At 41.9% G+C, this 16,629-nt stretch overlaps 1 protein-coding gene across 1 annotated transcript in view; it reads right to left on the bottom strand.

Moving 5' to 3' along the window:
• LOC139751173 (uncharacterized) overlaps positions 1-16,629 on the bottom strand; it is a 122,978-nt gene that overhangs the window by 45,611 nt on the left and 60,738 nt on the right. Inside the window, exons 7-8 of the mRNA XM_071666295.1 lie at positions 13,208-13,349; positions 7,090-7,214 (exon numbers count right to left, since the gene is read on the bottom strand). Of these exons, the coding sequence (XP_071522396.1) occupies positions 7,090-7,214; positions 13,208-13,349 (267 nt within the window). The remainder of the gene's footprint in view (positions 1-7,089; positions 7,215-13,207; positions 13,350-16,629) is intronic.

Genomic DNA, 16,629 nt, shown 5'->3' with positions numbered 1-16,629 from the left:
GCACAAAATTGATACGGGTAAAACTGAAAGCGGATGGAGACAGATGGGTGATTATTGGTGCACATGCACCTGGGCATGAGAAGAAAGATCATGAGAGGCAAGTGTTTTGGGAGCAGCTGAGAGAGTGTGTTAGTAGTTTTGATGCACGAGACCAGATTATAATGATGGGTGATTTGAATGCAAAGGTGAGTAATATGGCAGCTGAGGGATTAATTGGTGTACATGGGGTGTTCAGTGTTGTAAATGGAAACGAAGTGCTTGCAGATTTTTTTTTTTTTTTTTTTTTTTTTGCTTTGTCGCTGTCTCCCGCATTTGCGAGGTAGCACAAGGAAACAGACGAAAGAAATGGCCCAACCCACCCCCATACACATGTATATACATACGTCCACACACGCAAATATACATACCTACACAGCTTTCCATGGTTTACCCCAGACGCTTCACATGCCTTGATTCAATCCACTGACAGCACGTCAGCCCCGGTATACCACATCGCTCCAATTCACTCTATTCCTTGCCCTCCTTTCACCCTCCTGCATGTTCAGGCCCCGATCACACAAAATCTTTTTCACTCCATCTTTCCACCTCCAATTTGGTCTCCCTCTTCTCCTCGTTCCCTCCACCTCCGACACATATATCCTCTTGGTCAATCTTTCCTCACTCATTCTCTCCATGTGCCCAAACCATTTCAAAACACCCTCTTCTGCTCTCTCAACCACGCTCTTTTTATTTCCACACATCTCTCTTACCCTTACGTTACTTACTCGATCAAACCACCTCACACCACACATTGTCCTCAAACATCTCATTTCCAGCACATCCATCCTCCTGCGCACAACTCTATCCATAGTCCACGCCTCGCAACCATACAACATTGTTGGAACCACTATTCCTTCAAACATACCCATTTTTGCTTTCCGAGATAATGTTCTCGACTTCCACACATTCTTCAAGGCTCCCAGAATTTTCGCCCCCTCCCCCACCCTATGATCCACTTCCGCTTCCATGGTTCCATCCGCTGCCAGATCCACTCCCAGATATCTAAAACACTTCACTTCCTCCAGTTTTTCTCCATTCAAACTCACCTCCCAATTGACTTGACCCTCAACCCTACTGTACCTAATAACCTTGCTCTTATTCACATTTACTCTTAACTTTCTTCTTCCACACACTTTACCAAACTCAGTCACCAGCTTCTGCAGTTTCTCACATGAATCAGCCACCAGCGCTGTATCATCAGCGAACAACAACTGACTCACTTCCCAAGCTCTCTCATCCCCAACAGACTTCATACTTGCCCCTCTTTCCAAAACTCTTGCATTTACCTCCCTAACAACCCATCCATAAACAAATTAAACAACCATGGAGACATCACACACCCCTGCCGCAAACCTACATTCACTGAGAACCAACCACTTTCCTCTCTTCCTACACATACACATGCCTTACATCCTCGATAAAAACTTTTCACTGCTTCTAACAACTTTCCTCCCACACCATATATTCTTAATACCTTCCACAGAGCATCTCTATCAACTCTATCATATGCCTTCTCCAGATCCATAAATGCTTTAAAGACTGTATGTGAGAAATACTTAGAAAAGCAAATGGATTTGTATGTAGCATTTATGGATCTGGAGGAGGCATATGATAAGAGTTGATAGAGATGTTTTGTGGAAGGTATTAAGAATATATGGTATGGGAGGCAAGTTGTTTGAAGCAGTGAAAAGTTTTTATCGAGGATGTAAGGTACATGTACGTGTAGGAAGAGAGGAAAGTGATTGGTTCTCAGTGAATGTTGGTTTGTGGCAAGGGTGCATGATGTTTCCATGGTTGTTTAATTCGTTTATGGATGGTGCTGTTAGGGAGGTGAATGCAAGAGTTTTGAAGAGAGGGGCAAGTATGCAGTCTGTTGTGGATAAGAGAGCTTGGGAAGAAAGTTGTTGTTCGCTGATGATACAGCGCTGGTGGCTGATTTGAGTTAGAAACTGCAGAAGCTGGTGACTGAGTTTGGTAAAGTGTGTGAAAGAAGAAAGCTGAGAGTAAATGTGAATAAGGGCAAGGTTATTAGGTACAGTAGGGTTGGGCTGAGGGACAAGTCATTTGGGAGATAAGTTTGAATGGAGAAAAACTGGAGGAAGTGAAGTGTTTTAGATATCTGGGAGTGGATTTGGAAGCGGATGGAACCATGGAAGCGGAAGTGAATCGTAGGGTGGGGGAGGGGGCGAAAGTTCTGGGAGCTTTGAAAAATGTGTGGAAGTCGAAAACATTATCTTGGAAAGCAAAAATGGGTATGTTAGAAGGAAAAGTGGTTCCAACAATGTTATATGGCTGCGAAGCGTAGGGTATAGATAGAGTTGTGCGGAGAAGGATGGATGTGCTGAAAATGAGATGTTTGGGGACAATATGTGGTGTGAGGTGGTTTGATCGAGTAAGTAATGAAAGAGTAAGAGAGATGTGTGGTAATAAAAAGAGTGTGGTTGAGAGAGCAGAAGAGGGTGTTTTGAAATGGTTTGGTCACATGGAGAGAATGAGTGAGGAAAGATTGACAAAGAGAATACGTGTGTCAAAGGTGGAGGGAACGAGAAGTGGGAGACCAAATTGGAGGTGGAAAGATGGAGTGAAAAAGATTTTGAGTGATAGGGGCCTGAACATTCAGAAGGGTGAAAGGCATGCAAGGAATAGAGTGAATTGGGATGATGTGGTATACCGGGGTAGATGTGCTGTTAATGGATTGAACCAGGGCATGTGAAGCATCTGGGGTAAACCATGGAAAGTTGTGTGGGGCCTGGATGTGGAAAGGGAGCTGTGGTTTTGGTACATTATACATGACAGCTAGAGACTGAGTGTGAGCAAATGTGGCCTTTGTCTTTTCCTAGCGCTACTTCTCGCACATGCGGGGGGAGGGGGTTGTCATTTCATGTGTGGCAGGGTGGCGACAGGAATGAATAAGGGCAGACTGTATGAATTATGTACATGGGCATACATGTATATGTCTGTGTGTGTATATATATGTATACGTTGAGATGTATAGGTACGTAAATGTGGGTGTGTGGACATGTATGTATTGTTACGAACTCAATACTTATTCGGGCAAGGTCGCCCGTAACATATACGTTACAAATACTCTACTGATCCTTGTCTTGCAAGGACGTTATAGATTTGTTGTTTCACAACGGGATAACACTGTCTGAAGTTATGGGATTGAATTAAAGACCAGCATTACATTAAATCTACTTATAATGAAAGAATGTAGGTGGACAAAGATAAGCACATAAATCAGGCATGAATCATTTACGTTAACACTGAACATGAGTTTAACATTGAACATGAGTTAACAATGAACACGAGTTAACATTGAACATGAGTTAACATTGAACATGAGTTAACACTAAACATGAGTTAACATTCCAGATAAGATTTCAGGCCAGGAGGTCTCTTTCCTTTACGACACTTTGTTCGATAACATTACACTTAGATAGACCTGACGTGACACAGTAAACATCATCATTACACTTAGCTAAACCTGATGTGACACAGTAAACATCTTACAAACTGGGGCAGCGGTGGCTACAGGGTTCGAGACAAGGAAAGCTTACATCATCTTGCTGGGCTCAGGACTGCTGAAGGAATCGAGGCTCAGCGGGGAGTCAAAGGTTTTTATTACAGACAGGGGGACTTGCGTTCGCCTTGTTACCCTATGATGCCACCCTTGATTGGTTATGGGCCTAAGGCCCAGTGGTGATTGGAGGAGGGTGGCTCCAAGTGCCACTCCTACTTGGCTGGAGGGCTACAGGTCCGTCGGTGATTGGAGAAGGTGTCATCTGTGAGACAGCTGACTGGCTGAAAGGAAGTTAAGTTCGTCCCACATCTGCCTAGAGGCCCCACCTTCTCTTGTCCTGACAGCAAGGACACTGTATGGGGGCCGTAGGTTGACCCCAACTTGACCTGGTGCCTCGGGTGGAAGGTCCAAGTGTCGAGGGGGACTGGATTGATGGCCCAGCGTGGCCATCTGGTTTCCCTCTCGAAGGTATGTTAGGGAAGTGAAATCCCAGCCGATAGCAGAGGAAAGGCCTTGGCCCTCGCCCTAACATGAAATAGCACTTACACTATACACCAAGACACACACATACATATACACGAACATGTGGGCACACACCCACGTGTTCGTAACAGCATATACATGTGTATGTGGGTGGGTTGGGCCATTCTTTTGTCTGTTTCTTTGTGCTACCTCGCTACCGTGGGAGACAGCGACAAAGTATAATAAATAAAAATATAAAAAGCATAAAATACAAATGGAAACTTTATAAAAATTGCAGAAAATCCCTGGTATCTAAAACCTTTATCACCTTCACCTCTTTTAATTTAGATGTGCTGCAATAAGTACATATAAGCATCTTTTGAAAATTAGTTTTGCATAGGTAATGTTCCACACTTGCAAGCTAGCAAAAGTAGAGATGTCCAGTACATACACGTCCACACACGCAAATATACATACCTACACAGCTTTCCATGGTTTACCCCAGACGCTTCACATGCCCTGATTCAATCCACTGACAGCACGTCAACCCCGGTATACCACATCGATCCAATTCACTCTATTCCTTGCCCTCCTTTCACCCTCCTGCATGTTCAGGCCCCGATCACTCAAAATCTTTTTCACTCCATCTTTCCACCTCCAATTTGGTCTCCCACTTCTCCTCGTTCCCTTCACCTCCGACACATATATCCTCTTGGTCAATCTTTCCTCACTCATTCTCTCCATGTGCCCAAACCATTTCAAAACACCCTCTTCTGCTCTCTCAACCACGCTCTTTTTATTTCCACACATCTCTCTTACCCTTACGTTACTTACTCGATCAAACCACCTCACACCACACATTGTCCTCAAACATCTCATTTCCAGCACATCCACCCTCCTGCGCACAACTCTATCCACAGCCCACGCCTCGCAACCATACAAAATTGTTGGAACCACTATTCCTTCAAACATACCCATTTTTGCTTTCCGAGATAATGTTCTCGACTTCCAAACATTCTTCAAGGCTCCCAGGATTTTCGCCCCCTCCCCCATCCTATGATTCACTTCCACTTCCATGGTTCCATCCACTGCCAGATCCACTCCCAGGTATCTAAAACACTTTACTTCCTCCAGTTTTTCTCCATTCAAACTTACCTCCCAACTGACTTGACCCTCAATCCTACTGTACCTAATAACCTTGCTCTTATTCACATTTACTCTTAACTTTCTTCTTTCACACACTTTACCAAACTCAGTCACCAGCTTCTGCAGTCTCTCACATGAATCAGCCACCAGCGCTGTATCATCAGCGAACAACAACAGACTCACTTCCCATTATAGAAAATATTTTTTTTTTTTTTTTTTCAAACTATTCGCCATTTCGCGCGTTAGCGAGGTAGCGTTAAGAACAGAGAACTGGGCCATTGAGGGAATATCCTCACCTGGCCCCCTTCTCTGTTCCTTCTTTTGGAAAATTAAAAAAAAAAATTGAGAGGGGAGGATTTCCAGCCCCCCGCTCCCTTCCCCTTTAGTCGCCTTCTACAACACGCAGGGAATACGTGGGAAGTATTCTTTCTCCCCTATCCCCAGGGATATATATATATATATATATATATATATATATATATATATATATATATATATATATATATATATATATATATATATTATTTATCTTATTTATTTTGCTTTGTTGCTGTCTCCCGCGTTTATTTTCTATAATATTCAAACTACAAAGGCATAAGTTTGTGGAGTATTCCAGGGAAACTGAATGTGAGGGTATTGACAAAGAAGGTGAAGGCATTTACAGAGCATCAGATTGGGACGGAGCAGTGTGGTATTAGAAGTGGTAGAGGATGTGTGGATCAGGTGTTTGCTTTAAAGAATGTGTGTGAGAAATACTTAGAAAAACAGATGGATTTGTATGTAGCATTCATGGATCTGGAGAAGGAATATGAGAGGGTTGATAGAGATGCTTTGTGGAAGGTCTTAAAAGTATATGGTGTGGGAGATAAGGTACTAAAAGCAGTGAAAAGTTTTTAATCAAGGATGTAAGGCATGTGTACGAGTAGGAAAAGAGGAGAGTGACTGGTTCCCAGTGAAGGTCAGTCTGCAGCAGGGGTGTGTGATGTCCCCATGGTTGTTTAATTTGTTTATGGATGGAGTGGTTAGGGAGGTAAATGCAAGAGTTTTGGAGAGTGGGGTGAGTATACAGTCTATCAGGGATGAGAGGCTCTGGGAAGTGAGTCAGTTGTTGTTCGCCAAAGATACAGCACTGGTGGCTGATTCGAGAGAGAAACTGCATAAGTTGGTGACTAAGTTTGCAAAAATGTGTGAAAGGAGAAAGGTGAGGGTAAACGTGAATAAGAGCAAGATTATTAGGTTCAGCAGGGTTGAGGGACAAGTCAGTTGGGATGCAAGTTTGAATGAAGAAAAATTGGATGAAGTGAAGTGCTTTATATTCTGGGAATGGATTTAGCAGTGAATGGAACCATGGAAGCAGAAGTGAGTCACAGGGTGGGGAAGAAGGTGAAAGTTCTGGGAGCAATGAAGGATGTGTAGGGGAGAATGTTAACTCGGAGAGCAAAAATGGGTATGTTTGAAGGAATAGTAGTTCCAACAATATTATATGGTTGCAAGGCAAAGGCTACTAGATAAGGTTGTACAGAGAAGGGCGGATGTGTTAGAAATGAAATGTTTGAGGACAATATGTGGTGTGAGGTGGTTTGATCAAGTAACTAATGACAGGGTATAAGAAATGTGTGGAAATATAAGAGTATGGTTGAGAGAGAGGTGGGTGTGTTGAAATGGAGTGGAGATATGGAAAGAATGAGTGAGGAAAAGCTGACAAAGAAGATATATGTGTCAGCAGAGGAGGGAACAAGAAGTGGGAGACCAAATTGGAGGTGGAAGAAAGGAGTGAAAAAGTAATTACTTTTAATGAAGACAGAGCAAATAAGACATTTCATACATGGATGCACCACAAACAGCAATAACTCCTAACTTGTGTTCTGAGACATTTCATGCATGGATGCACCACAAACCAACAATAACTCCTTACTTACCTGAATTCTGAAGTTGTTGTTAGGCCCAACTTCCGTAAGTCTTCTTCATACTCTGCCTGATATATCTCTTTCTCCTCCTTAGGTAAGTTTTTCCATACTTCATGGGCCACAGAAAAATACTTTTCCTTTTAAAGAAAATCAGTATATCAAAAATTGCATGAAAATAGTGTTCTTATGCAAGTCTATAAATTTTCAGTAGCAAGCAAAAACAATAATATTCATGGCCTTTGTTGTCCTTTACTAGCGCTACCTCACGCACACGAGTGGGTAGGGGGTTGTTATTTCCTGTGGCGGGGTGGCGATGGGAATGAATAAAGACAGACAGTATGAATTATGTACATGTGTATATATGTATATGTCTGTGTGTATAGATATGTATACGTTGAGATGTATAGGTATGTATATTTGCATGTGTGCATGTGTATGTATATACATGTGTATGTGGGTGGGTTGGGCAAGTCCTTCATCTGTTTCCTTGTGCTACCTTGCTAACGTGGGAGACAGCAACAAAGCAAAATAAAAAAAAATATTTTTTTTTATACTATTCTCCATTTCCCGTGTTAGCGAGGTAGCATTAAGAACAGAGGACTAGGCCTTTGAGGGAATATCCTCAGCTGGCCCCCTTCTATGTTCCTTCCTTTGGAAAATTAAAAACAAAACGAGAGGGGAGGATTTCCAGTCACCCGCTCCCTCACCTTTTAGTCGCCTTCTACGACATGCAGGGAGTACGTGGGAAGTATTCTTTCTACCCTATCCCCAGGGATATATATATATATATATTATTATTTTTTTTCATTTTGCTTTGTCGCTGTCTCCCGCGTTTGCGAGATAGCGCAAGGAAACAGACAAAAGAAATGGCCCAACCCACCCCCATACACAATGTATACACACACACACGTCCACACACGCAAATATACATACCTATACATCTCAATGTACACATACATATACAGACACATACATATATACCCATGCACACAATTCACACTGTCTGCCCCCATTCACTCCCATCGCCACCTCGCCACACATGAAATACCATCCCCCTCCCCCCTCATGTGTGCGAGGTAGCGCTAGGAAAAGACAACAAAGGCCTCATTCGTTCACACTCAGTCTCAAGCTGCCACGCAATAATGCCCGAAACCACAGCTCCCTTTCCACATCCAGGCCCCACACAACTTTCCATGGTTTACCCCAAACGCTTCACATGCCCTGATTCAATCCACTGACAACACGTCAACCCCGGTATACCACATCGATCCAATTCACTCTATTCCTTACCCGCCTTTCACCCTCCTGCATGTTCAGGCCCCGATCACTCAAAATCTTTTTCACTCCATCTTTCCACTCCAATTTGGTCTTCCACTTCTCCTCATTCCATCCACCTCCGACACATATATCCTCTTGGTCAATCTTTCCTCACTCATTCTCTCCATGTGCCCAAACCATTTCAAAACACCCTCTTCTGCTCTTTCAACCACACTCTTTTTATTTCCACACATCTCTCTTACCCTTACATTACTTACTCGATCAAACCACCTCACACCACACATTGTCCTCAAACATCTCATTTCCAGCACATCCACCCTCCTGCGCACAACTCTATCCATAGCCCACGCCTTGCAACCATACAACATTGTTGGAACCACTATTCCTTCAAACATACCCATTTTTGCTTTCCAAGATAATGTTCTCGACTTCCAAACATTCTTCAAGGCTCCCAGGATTTTCGCCCCCTCCCCCACCCTATGATTCACTTCCGCTTCCATGGTTCCATCTGCTGCCAGATCCACTCCCAGATATCTAAAACACTTTACTTCCTCCAGTTTTTCTCCATTCAAACTTACCTCCCAATTGACTTGACCCTCAACCCTACTGTACCTAATAATCTTGCTCTTATTCACATTTACTCTTAACTTTCTTCTTTCACAAACTTTACCAAACTCAGTCACCAGCTTCTGCAGTTTCTCACATGAATCAGCCACAAGCGATGAATCATCAGCGAACATCAACTGACTCACTTCACCAAGCTCTCATCCACAACAGACTGCATACTTGCCACTTTCCAAAACTCTTGCCTTCACCTCCCTAACAACCCATCCATAAACAAATTAAACAACCATGGAGACATCACACACCCCTCCCGCAAACCTACACTCACTGAGAACCAATCACTTTCCTCTCTTCCTACTCGTACACATGCCTTACATCCTCGATAAAAACTTTTCACTGCTTCTAACAACTTGCCTCCCACACCATATATTCTTAATACCTTCCACAGAGTATCTCTATCTACATTATCATATACCTTCTCCAGATCCATAAATGCTACATACAAATCCATTTGCTTTTCTAAGTATTTCTCACATACAGTCTTTAAAGCAAACACCTGATCCACACATCCTCTACCACTTCTGAAACCACACTGCTCTTCCCTAATCTAATGATCTGTACATGCCTTCACCCTCTCAATCAATACCCTCTCATATAATTTCCCAGGAATACTCAACAAACTTATACCTCTATAATTTGAGCACTCACTCTTATCCCCTTTCCCTTTGTACAATGGCAATATGCAAGCATTCCGCCAATCCTCAGGCACCTCATCATGAGTCATACATACATTAAATAACCTTACCAACCAGTCAACAATACAGTCACCCCTTTTTTAAAAAATTCAACAGGGAATATGAGGAAAAAACACTGAGTTTCTCAATCATATCACCTAAGCCTAGCCTGATACCACCTTCAGATTAATAGTTTCCCAATGGTTTCTTTTCCCTGAGAAATAACTGTCACTGAGCTGCATCACTATCTTATTTCTTTCAAACTTGTTCGCCATTTCCCACATTAGCAAGGTAGCGCTAGGACCATATGAAGAAATGGCCTCATTCAATCAAATCCTTCTCTAGCTGTGAAGTATAAGGCTTAGTACAATTCAGAAGCCTCCGAGCCATAAACAGGCCCCACAGACCTTACTTGATTTCTCCCAGCTGCTTTGGTGCCTTGGTTCAATCAACTGATAGCATGTTGCCCCTTGTACACCATATTGCTCCAATTCACTGCATATAAATGCAACCACATTCAGCACCTAAGCAATCAAAAACTTTTTCACTCCAGCCTTCCATCTCCAGTTTGGTCTCCCCCTTCTCCCTTTACCCTCCAATTTTAACACAAAGATATTCTTTTTCAAACTCTCATCACCCATTCTCTCCATATGTCTAAACAATCTCAGAACATTCTCTTGAGCTCACCACACTCTTCTTATTACCACATCTCTCTCTTACCTACTTATTACTTACTGAATCAAACAACCTCACACCATATGATATCCTAAAACATTTCAATTTCCAACACATCCTCCCTTTGCACATTCTCATCTCACTTTCATACAACAAAGTTGGGATTTCTATACCTTCAAACATACTCATTTTCACCCTCCAAAATAACAAAGTCTCTTTCCACACATTCCTCACTGCTCCAAGAATCTTAGTCCCCTTACCAGCCCTCTAGCTCACTTCCATGGTTCCATTCACAACTATATCCAATACCACATATTTTGAATACTTCACTTCTTCTAAATTTTCTCCATTCAAACTCACAACCCCAATTAACCTGTCCTTCTGCCATGATAGACCTAATAACCATGCTTTTGTCCACACTTGCTCTCAACTTCCTCCTTTCACACTCTTCCAAATTCATACAACTTCCACACGTTCTCACACAAATTGGCCACCAGTCCTCTTTCATCAGCAAACAACTGATTCACCTCCCAAGCCTCTTCACCTAATACAGACTGTATAATTGCCCCCTCGCCAAAACCCTTGCATTTACCTCCCTCAGCACTCCATCCATTACTAAATTAAACATCCATGGTGATACTATATAACCCTGCCACAGACCCACACGCACTTCACTCTACCTACTTAAACATACGCTTTACACTCTTGACAAAAACTTCTCACCACTTCTAGCAGCTTTCCTCCCACACCATATAACTATGAGACCTTAATAACAAGGAATGTCTATCAACCCAATCATATGCTCCCTCCATACAAATAAATGCCATACACAAAACCTTTTATTATTATTATCATTATTTTGCTTTGTTGCTGTCTCCCGCATCACCAAGGTAGCGTAAGGAAACAGACAAAAGAAATGGCCCAACCCACCCACATACACATGTATATACATACACGTCCACACATGCAAATATACATACCTATACATCTCAACGTATACATATATATATACACACACAGACATATACATATATACACATTGGAAAGGATCACAATTTTGCGCATGATCAAGATATTCCTATGAGTCCACGGGGAAAATGAAACAAAAAGTTCCCAAGTGCACTTTCGTGTAATAATCACATCATCAGGGGAGACACAAGAGAGAAATATAAGTCAGTTGATATACATCAATATACATCCCCTGATGATGTGATTATTACATGAAAGTGCACTTGGGAACTTTTCGTGTTTCATTTTCCCCGTGGACACATAGGAATATATACACATGTACATAATTCATAGTCTGCCTTTATTCATTCCCATCGCCACCCCGCCACACATGAAATAACAACCCCCTCCCCCCAAATGAGCACAAGGTAGCGCTAGGAAAAGACAACAAAGGCCACATTCATTCACACTCAGTCTCTAGTTGTCATGTAATAATGCACCGAAACCACAGCTCCCTTTCCACATCCTGGCCCCACAGAACTTTCCATGGTTTACCCCAGACGCTTCCCATGACCTGGTTCAATCCACTGACAGCACGTCGACCCCGGTATACCACATCATTCCAATTCACTCTATTCCTTGCATGCCTTTCACCCTCCTGCATGTTCAGGCCCCGATCACTCAAAATCCTTCTATTTCTCTAAGTATTTTTATGTGCATTCTTTAAAGGAAACACCTGATCCACACATCTTCTACCACTCCTGTAGCCACACTGTTCCTCCCAAAGTCTGATGCTCTGTACATGCCATCAACCTCTCAATCACCACTATCCCATACAACATAACTTACCAGGTATACTCAAATGTATACATCTGTAGTTCAAACACACCATTGTCCCCCTTGTTTTTACACAATGGAACTATACATGCATCCCTAATCCTTAGGTACCTCAACATGATCCATCCTTACAGTGAAAATCCTAACTAATGAATCAACAACAGTCACCCAGTTTCTTACAAAATTCAACTCTAATACCATCTACTCCAGCTATTCTGCCACATTTCATCTCATGCAAGACTTTCCTCATCACTTCTCTCTTCACCAAACCACTTTTGAAAGACACTCTTACTTACATACCTCCCCAATCCAAACAACTTACATCAGCCACCAAAAACATCCAACAGACCTTCAAAACACACATTACATCTCCTAACCACACCACTGCCTGTTACCACTTCCCTGTTTGCCCCCTTCAATGATGTTCATTGGTTTTCTTGTTTTTCTCACCCTATTAACCTCTTTCCAAAACATTTCATTCCTCCTTAAGTTTACTGATACTCACTCACACAACTCTCACTTGCCCTCCATTTCAACCCATGCACCTTTCTCTTAAACTGCTGCTTTCTCTAGTATTTCTCCCACTCATATTCTATCCTCCTTGTATGCGCTGCGCATCTGCACATAACACCTCTCTTTTGTCTTTCACTCGCAATTTTAGTTTGTCATCACAACACTCACTACCCTTTCTCACCTCCTCACCTCCCATCTTCCTCATATGTATTTTGTAATTTTTTCCTCACACTGATGAAGGGTAATCTCAGATGAAATGTAGCTTAAAAGTTAAAGAGCAGAATACAAATGACTGTCCTTTGTACAGAATTTAAGAAAGAATAAACTAAAGACTTGACCAAGTGTACTAAAGGAAAGTATCTGAAGAGGTAAAAAAAAAAAAAAAAAAAAATCAAAGATTAAATGAGGGAGAATAGAATACCAGGGTACCTATGCAAGAGAGGTGTAATCATGATGAGGAATGTAGAAAACTGTTATAACAGCAGAGTCAGGGAAAAGTTCTGTGAGGGCAAAATGTATTACACCAGATTGCAACCAAATGGACAGATAACATTCCAACTTCTATATTGTTAAAAACTCACGCCATTTGCTTTCATTGATTTTTTTCTGTTTGAGTCCATATAGACTTTCAAGAAACGGTGCATGGGTCGCACAACTCTACTCCTCCTCTTAGAGTGAGTCACTGCAAACTCTTTTAATTCTTCCAGGACTGTTGTTAATGATCTGAAAAATAATCAGTTGTAAATGCTTAATTGCAAATGAAGTATACAGGAATACCTATGATGCTGAATGAATTTGGTTTGAGCACATTAAGAGATCACATATAGATGAGTGGGAGTTAATATATATGTCAAGTCTGAAGGCATGGTGAAAGTAAGCTTGGATGGACATATGACAGGAGTAATTCAATGAAAGAATCTGCAAAAATTATTTAAGATCATAGTGCTTCAAGAAAGTTTTGCATAAGCTACTCAAACATACAAAGAAAGGCACTGACAGTGTATGTGCATAAGCTCTCATTATAAAATTTCAACCATCATTTATCACCTAGAACATTCTCATACCAATGGGAAAGAAAGTCCATAAATTCTTTTCTTTCATACTTGTTAATTTCCTACATTAGTGAAGCAGTACCAGAAATGGACAAAGGAAAGGCCTCATTCACTAACATCCATTCCCTACCTGTCATGTGTAATGCACTAATACACAGCCCCTATCCTTCCCTGTAAGTACCGCATATACACCTCTCTTTCGTCTTTCACAAGCAACTTTACTTCATCATACTACCACTCATTACCCTTTCTTGCTTACCCACCTCTGAGCTTCTGCATGCCACACGCTTCTCTTGCACTTGACAGCACTGCTTCCCTAAATATCTCCCATTCCTCATTCACTCCCAAAAGTATGTTTACCCTTATCTTTTGCCATTCTACACCCAATCTCTCCTGGTATTTCTTCAAACAACCTTTTCCAAGCATGCTGACTTTGACTACTCTCTTCTCATTCGTAACATTTCCTCTTTTCCAAAATCCCCTCCAAACCTTCACCCATGCCTCCACCAGGCAATGGTCAGGTATCCCACCAACTACCCTTCTTGAGACATTTACATCTAAGAGTCTCTCTTTTGCATGCCTATCAAATAGTATGTAATCCAATAATGTTCTAATCATCTTTCCTACTCACCCACATACACTTATGCATGTCCCTCCTTTTAAACTAGGTACTCCCATTCACAAGTCATTTCTTAGCTAACAACTCCACAGGATGTTGATCAGACTGAATACCTCATGTCCCCTAATTACTCCCTCAATTGCCAAACTACTCACAGTCAAATCACCCATCACTAATACCCATCTCCTGTCCTCAAACATACTTCCTGTCTCTCCCTCCTTCTTATCTTGATTACATCCACAATTTAGACATCCCAGCCTGATAATTCAAGGACAATGAGCACTCCTTGTCTGGCTCCTTTTCTTCCTTCTTTTAGAAATTGAAATACAAGAAGGTGGGGGTTCCAGTCCCCCACACCCACCCCTCTTGGTTGCCTTCCATGATGCTCAAGGAATACCAAGGTAGAATTTCTTTCTATACATCTATCTATTATCCCTGGAGATAGGGGAGAAAGACTACTTCCAACATATTCCCTGCCTGTCAAAAAAGGTGATTAAAAGGGGAGGGAGCTGGGGGTTGAAAATCCTCCCCTCCTGTTTTTACTTTTCCAAAAGAAGGAACAAAGAGGAGGCCAAGTGAGGATTTTCCCTCTAAGACTCAGTCCTCTGTTCTTAACGCTACCTCACATACACAGGAAATGGCAAATATGTATGAAAAAAAATCTATCTATATCTCTGATACCCATTCCATTCAGCAACCTTACGGGAGTAACCATGGATAAAGTCACTATAAATGGTGAATCAACAGCCACTTCATAAAACTTCAGTCTCACACAAGCAAAGGGAACTCTTGTGCAATTTTTCAGAGGCTCCCACCTAATATTCCTACCCACTACTTCCATCTGATGTTCCTGCCTAATATTCCAACCTATTACTTCTACCTAATGCTCCCATGCCTAATATTCCAATCTAACAGCACTTACCACAGGAAAATCTAGTTACAAAAAATGAAATGTCTCAGTCAACTGTTGTGTATGACAAGAAAAGACTGTCTACCCATATTTCCGACCACTGTGACCACTCTACTGATATTCTGGACTGGTTTTTCACCTCTAGCCCATCCAGCTGTAAATACACAATCTCACCCCTGATTGGTTCATCTGATTGCACTTTCATAAATGTATCTATTCTAACAGCATCTCCTCCTCCAGCAGCACCTCATAAGCATAAATACTGGCACCTCAACAAAGCTGAATAGAATAACTTATGTAACTTCTTTCTGACTTTCTCTGGGTAAATTACTCTCTTATGTGGTGAAGCTTCTGTCTTCATGCAATCCATAGTTCAACTGTTCCTGTTCTGAGGCCATTCAGGAAAAGGATCAGGCATATCAGGCTTGGAAAAACTCTCCTTCCTCTAGCTTCCATTCAGCCTTTATCACTGCAAGCATGTTATCTGTGAAGCGAAGCGTTCCATTCTTCAAAGAAAGTGTGATAACCCCTCCTTGTCATCCACAGAGAGGTCTTTCTGGTCTTTAGCTAAGGGCACCTCTATCAACTTCTGTTGCTCTACCTTTCCTTCACTTTTCCATTCTAACAGTCCTATAGCTGACTATCCTGAAGACAAAGAAATTCTCTTTAGTTCCTGTTTCTCCTCTAAATCTGCCTTCAATGATTCTAACAGTCCTTCACCCCCTGATGCTCCTCTTACTAATCCTATGCCCCTTCTCGTAATCTCTTTTCAGAATGTTCGAAAAGCACTTCCTTCTCTGGACACAAGCAAGGCTTATGGTCCTGATGGCATCCATCCCCCTGTACTTAAAGAGTGTGCCTCTGAACTTGCACCTGTGCTTACTCATCTATTCTGTTTCTGTTGAAAAGCCAAAACTTTTCCTTCTCTTTGGAAGCATGCATTGACAAATCTCATTCCTAAGAAGGGTGACCGTTCTGACTAATTACTTTGACATCTACCATTTCCAAAGCCCTTAAATCCCTCCTCAACACCCATATCCTTAAACATCTCGAAAATCAGTCTTCTCTCTGATCACCAGTATGGCTTCCGTAAGGTGAGATCCACTGGTTATATTCTTTCCTATCCAACTAATGTCTGGTGATCATCCCTGAAAGATTTTGGGGAGTCATTTGTAGTTGCCTTGACATATCTAAGGCTTTTGACAGGGTGTGGTATCAGGGTCTCATCTCTAAGCTTCCCTCCCTCACTTTAGGTTCCTCTCCAGCTGATCTATCTCTGTGGTTGTTGATGGATCAACAGTGGTGTCACTCTCTGTGAAGTCCCCTACACTAATACTCCTATTTTTCAACGATTTCCTCTCCTCTACAAATAATCCAATGCACTCATATGGTGAAGACTCAAAACTGCCTCAATTCACATCC

The sequence above is a fragment of the Panulirus ornatus genome, chromosome 11 (genome assembly GCF_036320965.1).
Source record: "Panulirus ornatus isolate Po-2019 chromosome 11, ASM3632096v1, whole genome shotgun sequence".
NCBI lineage: Eukaryota > Metazoa > Arthropoda > Malacostraca > Decapoda > Palinuridae > Panulirus > Panulirus ornatus.
The sequence above is the reverse complement of the archived record's forward strand: the minus strand, read 5'-3'. Positions and strand labels throughout refer to the sequence as shown.